This window comes from Asparagus officinalis, chromosome 2 (genome assembly GCF_001876935.1).
Source record: "Asparagus officinalis chromosome 2, Aspof.V1, whole genome shotgun sequence".
In the NCBI taxonomy this organism is placed as follows: domain Eukaryota; kingdom Viridiplantae; phylum Streptophyta; class Magnoliopsida; order Asparagales; family Asparagaceae; genus Asparagus; species Asparagus officinalis.
In genome coordinates, this window is record NC_033795.1 from 24,152,820 (window position 1) to 24,165,756 (window position 12,937).

Consider the following 12,937-nt stretch of genomic DNA (forward strand, 5'->3'; position numbering starts at 1 on the left):
ATTTTTGTATACCCCACTTATCAGTTTAGTATTTTCTCCGATAATGTTTTGGTACTTTCTTTGGGCTAAATGTGCAATCAATATTACAGAATGCGCTAGGCGGACTAGGCGCCCTAGACGTTTGGGTATTTTAAAATTACTTAATTTTAATAATTGATTAAAATACATATTAAATTCATATAAATTTACCAAAAATAGATAGCAAGATTAGATCTACAATAAACCACACATACTTAAATACTAAATAGACAAAATAATAACTTATAAGGTTATAGAAAGCGATAGGAGGCTTAGACATTGGATCCGACGCCTAGAACCTAGGAGGTTTTTTTTATTTTCTAATTATAATAATTGATAGTAAATGTCAATGTTATAGAAAGCTTAGGTGCTTGACTGGTGTCTAGGCGTATTTCTTTCTCCATTTAAGTGGTAGTCGATGAGGTTTTGTTGAAGATCGAAGGAGGTAGTAGGGTGTTCATATTTGGAGATTAAAGGAGTTTGAAGGATGTTGGAGGACATGGAGGCTGCAATACAGAAAATCACGATCAATATGTAAAGGGTGCAGTCCACATATGTAGACAATGTTCTCCTAAATACTCTCAAAACCTAGGTAGGCAGCTTAGGTACCACCTAGGCGCTAGGTGCTAGTGGGACAGCCTAGGTATCGCCTAGGCCTAGTCAAACGTCTAGACCGACTAGGCAGATGCTTTTTAAGACAGTGTGTGCAGTTAGACCCAAAACTTCACTACTAGGAAAAAGAGAGCTGTGAAACCTCACATGATGATAGTAGTGTTATCTTATTCATGAGGAAAATGTCAGAAGATTATTTGGCACATTGGTATATGGATGACAACTATGTCCAAGCTTATGTAAGAATGATGTGTCCGCTACAAGAAAGTAAATTTTGGGATAAAGAATGGAAGGACTTACCTTCAAATATAGTGAAGAGAAAGCTTAGGGTGAAAAAATTGATGAGGAAAGATGTTTCGTGACAAGTCTAATTGCACATTTGACTCAGAATCAATATCAAAACGTCACCAAAGCTAGAAAAGATAGCAAGCTGATAAGAGGGGTGTAAAAAAAATATCAAATTGATAATTCGTTGAATATTATATCATTCTAATCATCAACTTTAGAATGCACAGCAGGAGACATATGTTATATTCTCTTTCACCCCTATATGATATGTTTTTCTTTATGAAGTCCTCATTAAGTTTCCCCCCCTCCTTTTTCTCGCATTGCCCAGCATATACCATGAAACTCTAAATGGTGAAAGGTCTAGATGCCCAATAAGAGAGAACATTATAGATTTTTTTAAACACCCTATTAAAAAAAATTATTAGCTCAATCGACCGGTATTTTATTTAATTAGCAAAACCGACATCTTTTTTATCATGTCTACACGACTAGTCAAAAGAAGATCAATTTGCAAATACAATTTTTAAAATACAAAAAACTACTATTCCCTACATTTAGCAGCCACTAATTACAGATTTATTAGATCTTCACGTATAAACGAGATTGATAGTTCTGTAATTACTGACCATTAAAATACATAGGACTAATGGTCTTGCTTATTTTAAAAATTCTATTTTGTAAAATTGACCTCTTTCTAGCCAACCATGATGACGTGGCCCAAAAAGTTGGATTTCGCTAATTAAATAAAAAGAGGGTCAATTTTGCTAATAAAACTTTGAAAATAGTCTTTTTTTTTAAAATCCAACATTAAATTACCACAGTAGTGCAATTTCTTATCTTTCTTTTCTTTTCTTTTCTTTTTCTGGATCGCAAATTACAGAAACTAAAAGCATCTTATCTTTAATTGCAAAGCTTCCAATAAAATAGACAACTAGTAACATTCTTACATATAATGCAGCAAGAATCATTTCTCTTGAAAAGATTGGCTCATTTGAAAAGAAAAGAAAATAAAATAAAATAAAGAGGGGAAAAAACAATGAGCATCCTTTCAACTCAAAGCTCCAGACTGAAGAAGATAGAGGAGGAGCGCTTCATGCATGCTGGATTTTGTGGCTTGCATCAATTGACGTATAGAAGCAAACCCAAAAATGCAGATTTCTAGTTTATTCTCTCAGCTCTGCATCCTTTGCGTTATCCTTTTTGTAGATTAATTATTCTTTATTCAATAAAGTGTAGGTCTTTAAAGAAAAATTTCCTTTATAACTATTAAAATGCTCTCACAAGGATAAGTACCAAGAATGCAGGCGGTACATATATACATTGTGACTGAAATTTTAGCATAAATTATGCCTACATATCACACTGATTCAAGGTTTAGTGGATAAATTGCGAAAATTGTTGAAGAATCGCCAACCTTTTAAATCTCTTTTATTTTCTACCGTGTGTTGCTTGTTTCAATCTGCAGCTCAACCCCTAAATGAAACAAATCATGTTTAAGAGAATCTGCATCCTTGAAATGTAACCCAACCATGCCTGCATCTTTAGCTGCTTCGATGTTCCCAATCCTAAATTTTAAAACAAAAAGAAGATAAAAAACGAACAATACTATCTTATATTGAAAAAGAATCAAAAGATAATATAATGTGGCAACCCAACCTATTTAGGGAATAATGATCGTATTGGGGTTGTAAGTAAATAAATAGTTGAGGGGTATAAGTGACTATGCCCTCACAGTACTAAGGTATACTGGTAACTAACCCTATCGGAAATAAGCAAAGAAATGAGAAATCAGACTTTCAGTTAACACTAATGTCACATAACTAACAATTAAAGAAAGCCTTTCTATCTAGAAAAGTTGATTATATAGGCAGAATCTAAATAGTTGATGATCTCAATTTTCTGGGTTAAACCAGTGCTATATTCGAGAATGTAATTAAGGCTATTTGGAGATGAGAGCAATATAATGGAAAATAAACCTGTCATCTATAAAGATGCAGCCTGATGGCTCAACTTCAAGACTATGCACAACTTCCATAAATGAATCTAGAGCAGGCTTCCTTTTCCCTGACAATTGCCAATAAGAAACATTTTTTTCCTTCAAATTTTCACACGACTACCGAAAAAGTTTTTGTTTTATAACTAGCAGGAGGATGAATGAAAATGTTACCCATTTTGCATGAACAAAATGTCCAGGACAAATAGTTTGAGAGTTTTAGCTTCTCCTCAATCATTGTGTACCTACATATCTCTCACACGTCAGACGACAAGTGAGAAAATTTAGCCAAGAGGTGAAGGAAGCAAACTTAAACTGACCAGATAGGATAGTTTGTAAAAGCATGCACTTCATAATTGTTTTGTTTAAGACAATGAAGCAAATTTTCCATGCCGTCTATGTACGAATATCCTCTTGTCATACACTCCTTGAGACCTGAAAAGAAGAAAAAAAATTAAAGAACATTAAGGCTTGACTGAAACTGAACCAATAAATTAACAAATAGTTTCTTAATTGTTCGTCTAACTATTCAAATATGTTCAATTTCATAGTCATTTAACAGTAAACAAATAGTTTTAGGATTCAGTTAATAAAAAAATAAAACCAGATTTATATTTGATTCGCTTGATTATCAAATATTATATTAAGTTTCATCCTTATAATTTTGTATGAGCACATGCATGATGTTATATTTTTAATCCATTTACATTTTGTAAGTTAAGTTTAATACTAGTTGTGACAAACATAAAGAGTCCTATGTCAGTTTTTAAACCAAATTTCTTTAACCAAATAAAGGTATCATTTTATTAAGTAGTTTAACATTCATAGCCTAAAAATAATTAATAAGTAAATATATTGTAATATCTGAGAAACATTCGTGAATATTCAAAAAGTATTTGTTTTGAATTCGAATTCGAAAAAAATTCAGAGAACGATATCTATATTCATATTTGAATTCGTAAATTCAAACAAGTACAAATACAAACACAATATTTGATTTGATCTGTTTCTATCCCAAGGTTTGATAGTGTGGAAGCAGAAATTGGCATTTGTACTTGTTGAAGGATATCATTACTATCTTACATCCTTGTCTATACTCATTCGTAGACTAGGGGCTGTTTGGTTCATGGATTGCATCTTGATGCATGTAAGGGATTTTGAAAAACTCATACCCAAAATCTTGTTAGTTTGCAATGGATATTAGAGAGGACTTGTATGAGAAGATAAAATACAATCAAATTTTGTTTGTTTGGTTGCAAATGAATTTTGTTTGTTTGCAATGGATATTAGAGAGGACTTGTATGAGGGATAAAATACAATCAAATTTTGTTTGGTTGCAAATGAATTTTGTTGAGAATGCATAACTAAAATCACAAATCCTATTTGATGTATCTATCCTATGTGACAATTCCAAATTCATGATATGGGAAATGTCAAACAAAGAATGTATTTGATAAAAATCTAGAATTGTGGGTCCCATTTTTCAATGCAAAGCCTACCAGGTGCATGGAAACAAACAGCCTCTAGGTGAATTTGGAGGATTTCTGCTAGATTATCTGCATATAAACTTCTACTAATAAAGGGAGGATTGTCGTCTTTCCTTCTAATGGTCCTGAAATATTAAATCTTATATACACTGTAGGATTACTTCCCCTTTTGACCAAGTTCACTCAGATTAACGGACTTCTCAAATTTCATATTATACTAGATATTATGTCTGTCATCAACAAAATTACGTCAAAGTTTAACTTTTCCGCGTTCAGCAAGCTAGCAACAAAAGATTACAATGACTGACTAGCAAACCATCATAAATAATACATTGGAGTATTAGGGTTCATAGAAGGGTTACGTTGAAGACAATTAAGAAAAACAATACTCAAACCTATCTTGTGGATCTACATTAATACATTCGTAATAATTTTAGAAATTACAAGATCAAATAGTTATTAGGAGATGATGTTCCACACACTATTATAAGCTGTGGGCCTCATAAATGAAGGAATTTTTTAAGTAAGATAAACATCTTACTTCTTAATGGAATTCGTCTCACCTTCCAGATCAAAAGTTCTTCCATCTTTGAAGAATTTCCTCTCTAGCTCGTTCTGTAGCAAAATAACAAGCTCAAGCTAGTCAACCACCATAGTTCTACTGTTACTGAGATGAACAACAAAGAGAAAATTGATGCAGATCTTAACACTTAAAAATAAATAAGAAGATAACTATAAAGAAATAATAAAATGAGTAATGCAAAGAAAAATATGTTAGAGATAATTTTAGCACATGTAGACTTGTGCAACATAAGCATGGCATTAGGAAGCTGCAACCTAGACATATGCACATCCTTACTTACTATGATGAGCCAGTTAGCCATTCATGGCATTTGTAGGTTTACTGAACTGGGGGAAAAAAGAATCAGCCTCTGTGGTCTTCTCAAGACATTAAAAGAGGAAGAAAATACACTCATGGCATATAGCCATTATGAGATAAGAAAATTTCATTACAGTTTCAATATGATCCACCAGTGTAACATGAATCTACACAGTTACCGAAGCATCTAGACTGCTGGATGGAGATAAGGAGAATGGAAAACTTCCGCACTCTCCCAGCGATAGGATATAAATCCTCTCAATTTGCTGAAAAACCCAAACTACAACAATGTTATCCAAAGCAAGGGCCTTTATCAACTCCTTCCAAAGTTCCTGTAGAAATGACTATTTAAAGCAAGCGCCTTTACTAACTCTCTAAGTTCCTCTTGTAGTATCATGATTGTTACAAGAGAAAACGAGATGAAGGTAATTTTCATCTGTGGATGAAAGAAGTGATATTAGTGATTATATCACCACTACACATGGCATAATCTCTATATGAAGAACAAATACAACTCAAGTATTGATATTAACTGTAGAGAATTGTTTTTCTTTCACAATTAATTTAAAAAAATGTACATATAGAAAAGGTTTATAACTGAAATGTATGAGGACCATTTAATTGAGGATATTGGGGGTTTATTTGCATTTATTTGCAACATCAGTTTAGAACTTAAAAGCGATTGAAAAGTGGCCAAAATCCTCATACAAAAAGAAATAAATAAATAAAACAAAACAAAAGAAAAAGGAAGAGGAGGTTTGAGATCAGAGAAGGAAGAGGACGAAGGCTAGCTTCTAAGAGGTAAGTTATTTTTGTTTTGGTTAGAAACATAGATAGAATAGATAAATAATAACCTCTTTCCAGCCACCGACGTCATCTCCGGTGACATCCAATGAACTCCGGCCATCCACGGTTGTGGGTTTCATCGGTGGTGATCTCTATGGCCGCCAAACCTAACAAACTCATATGGGTTCTGATGTTAACAAAATAGACCAGATAGGATAAGAGGAAGAAGAGAAGGAAAATTTCTATTAGACCCCTCTAAAAGTTAAAAATTGCTCTTAAGTCCAAAACCTGTAAAGGGATATTTCTACATAAAATCTATTTAATGGAAAGATTTTCCTTTTGACCCACTAAACTAGAAAAGTTGATGTTAGGCCCAAGTTCTGTTAAAAAGGATAGAAATAAATTTTAGAAAACCCCCTAAAAACTAGAAATATTAGTTTTATACCTAGTTTTATGCATATTGTATGATTATAGGTTTGATCGAGGAGTAGGTTCGTGGAGTACGGTTCTCCAAATTGTTATAAGATCTCTTGAGGTGAGTAGATTTCTTCCCATTGGCTATTTTCTATTATATATTACTTAAATGATAATTTTATTTTTGTGTAGAAAAAATTAGGGATCAGATATGTTATTCTATTCATTTATAGTAATTGTTAACAAATTTGAATGTGATAGCTATTTACCTTTTACAAGATAAATATTGTTTAGTATATGAGATTATTAAAAATATATCATTTCAAATTTACTATTCAAATGCATTATTTGAAGAGTTCTATCTAAAAAAACTATATATTCGTTTAAATTCATGATATTCTATTTTCATGAAATTGATATGAGAAAAGTTTGTAAAAGTGTTTAAGCATTTATATTGCTTTTCGTACAAGTAAAAATTGTGAGCGATACTTTGAGCAAAAAAAGTGTTTTAAATGTAAAAATCCTCAGAAATCCACTATGGAGTGAAGTGATTTGTTTAAGACTAGTGTATGGTATTGAATGTACCGACCAGTGTTAAACTGATCGTGTTAGCAAAAATAAAGTGCCTTTGGGCAACCTATAATAGTGCGAGATACATTCTATCACTGGGTTGACCTATAGTAATTTGATGCGCATTTCCATGCTACTGGGCTATAATTTTTGTAGCCTTAGTTATAATGTTAAAGTTAAAGTTATATAAGTCTTGCTACTATGCATATATAATAAGAGTCTTTTGACTCATTAGAGTGAACTTGTTATAATGTACTTTTGCTCTGAGACTTCTCTATTTGTCAATAAAGTTTCTTTTAAAGAAAAATTTATTTGTAACATGGAAGTGCATCGCAGGCTTAACATGTGCTTTGTGCACGTGTTGCCGTTGTCACGCATCTCAAAATAAGCTGTGCATTTTGAGGGCGTGACATTAACTTTCGCATACAAAAGATGCATAAAGTAAAAAAACTTCCACCCAAAAACCAAAAGGAAAAAAATCTCTCCACAGTCAAAGTTTTGATATATTATGGGGCGCTGAAGGTATAAAATTGCAAAACTGGTAAGGCAAACAGAAAACAAATAAAAAAGATCTCCTGCGTAGAAGAACAATTAATGAGAATTGTGAATAGAATTTGCAAGCAAGCTTCTACACATACCTCATCAATCAGCCCATTCTCAAATTCAACCCATGCAGTAGGGTGTTTGCTTTCCAGAAGCTCTTTCATGGACATTCTGAAATTTATAAGTTATAACCCTAGTGAGTATGAGATGATAAAAACTAATTAAGTTGAATGCAGAGAAGAAACATAACAATGTAGATCTCCTGAGATACAGAATTTCTAAAAAATTTCCAACTAAACACAAGATAATCAATTCCACGTAGAAGAATTGAAAATGCACATTCTGAAACGAGACTAAAACAGAAATATTCAATAAAACTAAATTGGCACGAAAGAATAGATCACTTTTTGTAAGATAAATGATGCTGTCATAAGTTCCACAACATACGCATAACCAACAATTCTCCCTTGAAGAAGTCTACTGACACAAATTCCATCATGTTTGTTAAGTTTTAAAATGGTTGAACCTTGGAGTTCACTTTCTGGATGATTCTTTCACAAATCACATATCATCCGGAAACCAACAATTCTCCCATGCAGAAGTCTACTTACACGAATTCATTCACATTTGATAAGTTTCCAACTTCAAACCTTGATATACACTTTGGTTGGTGAATTAAATAAAAAAATAAAAAAACCCCTATTTGCTTGACCTATTTTTGATAACCCCAACTAATTAGTCAACCAGATAAGTAACTCATTCAAGTGTGAACCTTTAGTCACTTATAGTAGGGTTGCTGCAGAGAAATAAACTCTCTAGGAATATGCTATGTTTCTACCACTGGCGACAACTTTTGTTTTGAGTTTTCATTTTCACCAACTTATAGAAGGGTTTCTATGTGAAAGAAATGTAGCCAAAATTCACACTTACTTTATAATAAGATAACCTTACCAGTTACCACTTGCAACTAATGCATTTTATCAACTATATTTGGCATTTGAAATATATCCATTATTTATTATTAACTTTCCTTCTTCGTAAGTAGAAGGAATTGCTCATTTTATCCAACTAATTTCAACTATTAAAATCCTCATCATTAGTGACTTCACTGACTTGTTTATATGTAATTTGTAATTTTAGCATCCTGCGAGCATCCTGTATCGAACTTTCATATAAAATAACAAAAAGATGACTATGGGATCAAAAAGATGACTATTGGATAACTATCTGCATTTTATATAAAATTATGAGTTCAGCATGATTCCCAATTAATAGGAAGATTTGCATTTATATAACTCACTTGGTAGGGAGACTTAAATCTTTGCTTAGTTAATCAATGACTAACCAGAGTTACAGATGTATAATATTCTGTTATTCGTCAGCAGCGGGACAAACACTCATTACGCGCTAATCAAGACATGAACTTTATTATGAGAAATTCATGAAGTTAATGTCATGATATTCATCATAGGCACTATCATGACATTAACTTCATGGAAAGGTCCTCCCCCTCCTTGTAGTTCTAAAGCTACTTATACGACCTCGGTACATTCCAGTACTAAGGTAAGTTGGAGTAAACTCGTGTGGAGTAATATGAACATACCAAGGCATTCTTTTATTCTTTGGTTGGTTTTTCATGAGATGCTGCAAACAAGAACTCATCCAAGAAGAATAGGTATGGACATTGATGCTTCTTGTCCCCTACGTGGTTTTGTTCAGGAAACTTTTGAACATTTATTCTTTGGATGTCATATTAGCAAGAGAATATGGAGAGAACTGGTTTTATACATGAGGGTGTAGTTCCTTTCAGTCGGAGGATCTTAGTTCCCTGGGCACTTAGAAGATCAGACGGAAAGGATACTGTGCAAAAATTAAAAGGGCTGCAATTGCAGCTAGTGTGTGCACTATTTGGACTGCGAGGAATGCTTTGATCTTTAGTAAAGTTCAACCTGATGTGGAAAAATTAACTCAACAAATAATTTTCTGCTTGAAGATTAAGTTGAGTCACATCGACAGGATGGAGGATACCCCTAGCAATAGAAGGTGGTGCGGCAGAGTTTGCATTTTTCCTCAGTTCTTGAAGAGAGTTTGTATAGCTGATAGATAGTTTTGTTATTGATATCATTTTTATCTTAGAGATGAATATGTTTAGGAAAAAGTGCAGTGATATATCTGTAAAGAGAGAGTATGTTCTCTCTGTTCTGTTCATATAGTTGAGTCTGTAAATACTTTTGAAATCACTGACTTTCTTGCCAAAAAAATGTCATGATATTCATAGCCGACTTTATGTAAAACATCACAGATATCAAGAAATTGTTTAGTGAATGGGTTTCAGACCATTGTTTTAAATTTTAACGAAGTGAAGATTCAGGCCAATAGTTGTTCAATAATTCCGGTTCGGTTCGGTTCGATTCTTTGTTTCCAAACAATTCAGTCTGCTGAACGGATTCAAGTCAATTTTGCTCTAGCAAGTGAATTCTGTATGAATGAAAGAGTTAAATGAAAGCTTGCCATAGCAAATTGCAGTAACCATCCAGCATAAAGAAACCGCCAACCTTAAATAGCCCAAAAGATCACAGACTAGCATAGAATAATTTTCCTTCAAATTTTAACCAAATTGAGACCCAAACCCATCAAATCTCTCAAGGCCCGGTTCTAAAACCCTGAAGGAAAAGAACCCAGATACCAATTTAACAAACTATATGAAAAGAAAAGGGGAAGGGGAAGAGAGACCCACTTGAAGAAAGGAGGGACATCGTGATAGAAAGGATCACGGACGAGGGTATCCATACATCAAACAGCAAAATGGGCAGCTTCGCTTCTTTCCCTCCTCTGATCCGAGATTGTGTTTCTGCTGTTGAAGGCCATGGCTTTTTTTAATCTCTGAATGGGTATTTTTGGAGGGATAGACGGGAGATTATGGGTCTCTGAAAATTACAGCAGCAGCAGCCATAACACAGTAGTAGATAGGAGCAATGAGAGGGATGACTCGTTGGGTGGGTGCGTGGGTGGGGGGGTTTGATGAAGACAGCTGGCGCTAGATTTCTGATTAGCACTTAAATACCCTGTAGCTTCCCCTAGTTTGCACATATATACCCTCACTTGTATATTCTGAAGGTTCAAAAGTTACACTGGGACGCCATGCTCTAACTCAAGGCTAAATTGCGTTTAAATGCCCTATAGTTTCACCAACATCTCACTTATGGTGTGTTTGGATTTCAATGGGGTTAAGGAAAGTTAAGGGAAACTAGGTGAGAGAATGGATGGGAAGGGAAGGGAGTTCCCTTCCCCTTGGTTATGGATTGAGATCCTCTCCTCATGGATCCCCTTCTAATATCTCCTAATGAGATCTTGGCCATCAATCTATCCATGGACGGTCAAGATCTCCTCATGAGGAGAAGTAGGAGGGGGAGGAGGAGTTAATCTTGACCGTCCATGGATAGATTGATGGTCAAGATCTCCTCATTAGGAGATATTAGGAGGGGATCCATGAGGAGAGAATAACTACTATGCAATTTGGGGGGTAAACAAATTTTATACTATTAGGGGGGGAACCAAGGGGAACTATGGTGAATAACTTCACCTCCTAAATATTTCCAAACAAAGTGAATGGTTCCCCTAACTTCCCTTCACCCTTATTCCCCTCAATCCAAACAAGCCTTAAGACATCTATTTTAAACCAAGCAATAAATATCCCAAATATTTAAATGTTACAGATAAATACCTGAAATTTCACAATATTGCAGTTTGATGCCCCCTTGTTTACTTAATGTTGCAGGGTAATGCCTTCTTGTTTATCCAATATTGCATATAAATACCTTCAGTTTATAAATAACCTCACTTTAATACCCTAAAGTTACTAAAAGTTACACTTTAGTACCATGTATTACATGATATTCTTGGATACGTAAGGAAATGTTAACATCATCTGGAACTTTTTAACTTCGAGGTAGTGATCTGTAATATTTAAATACTTTAGGGTATTTATTTTCTCGGTTTTAAAATAGGGGTCACTTAAGTGCAACGTTTGTGAAACTACAGGGCATTTAAAGGAAATCTATTTCTCTATAATAATGGGAGGATCCAAGAATCACTATTCACACTACAGTAAATGAGACAATAATTTATTGTAGCATTATTACTGTGGCATTTAAAAAAAGAAATATTACTGTAGCATAGGAGTGATACCGTTGCATTATTAAAAAATATTGCCTTGGCATTTTTTGAAATATATTACTGTAGCAGAGGTCGGATACTGTAGCTTTTTAAAAACAACATTATTGTGGCATTTAAAAAATTAGGATTAATGTAGCGATAAAAAAAAAGGAAAGGTCGTGCTTCGTACGGATAGCACACTAGTATAGGCTTTAAATTTTCTTAGTTTTCCATTGTGATACTTATAAGCTAATTTGAATGTTTTAACTCTTAACATTTGTTAAATTTACTGTTAAACATACCATAGTTTTATTTTAAACCTACTCTATTATATTTTAAAATAGAATTATGGTAGGTTTAAAAGTAAATTCAACAGTCACTAATTTATAAACTTACCATGACACATGGTATTAAAATGCATATTTTAGAAACTTTAGGGTATAAGACTGCTATCGAAAAGTCGGAGTGAGGGTATATAAATGCGAAGTGGGGAAAACTGTAGGTATCCAAATGCTAATTAACCAAGTATCCCGTCTTCTCCTCCTCGGTCTCTCGCCAACGAATTTCGTGATCAGGTAGTGGGATATTATTGGGTACCCACCAGCGACAAGATCTTTCCCGTGAGCAGCATTGGTGATACCAATCGAATAAATAATCAAAAAGATGTATACATTTTATTTGTTTAAAATCTTCGCATATCGATCAGGGGAGCGTTGGCGATTGTGTATTTTAAAAGTTTACGAGTGTTTGGTGGTGGATCTGAGATCTTTGATTAATATATTGGAATTCTTACGTAGTTTGACATCTCCTTGTAAATTAAAATTACATTTAGTAATTTTTAATTTATTACACGTTTGGTTAGGGGTGTCCAAAAAGCCCGGAGCCCGGACCCGGCCCGGTGTCCGGCCCGGGCCCGCCGGGTCGCCGTTGGCGAACCCTGTCCGGGCCCGGCCCGGGCCCGGAACAGTGCCCAAAAATGGGCACTGGTTCTTCGAATGGCCGGGCCGGGCCGGCCCGGCCCGGCCCGGCCATGCCAAACCCTGTCCGGGCCCGGCCCGGGCCCGGAACAGTGCCCAAAAATGGGCACTGGTTCTTCGAATGGCCGGGCCGGGCCGGCCCGGCCCGGCCCGGCCATGCCAAGCCCAGTGCCCATTTTTGGGCACTGTTCCGGGCCCGGGCCGGGCCCGGACA

The 12,937-nt window shown here is 34.7% G+C and overlaps 1 protein-coding gene across 1 annotated transcript; it reads right to left on the minus strand.

Annotated features, from left to right (window-relative positions):
* On the minus strand, window positions 1,813-10,583 carry LOC109830548. Its single transcript, XM_020397833.1, is given in 6 exon segments — window positions 1,813-2,483; window positions 2,895-2,982; window positions 3,086-3,346; window positions 4,962-5,013; window positions 7,687-7,762; window positions 10,329-10,583. Coding segments are annotated over 6 exon segments (660 nt in total). The 5' UTR covers window positions 10,382-10,583; the 3' UTR covers window positions 1,813-2,353.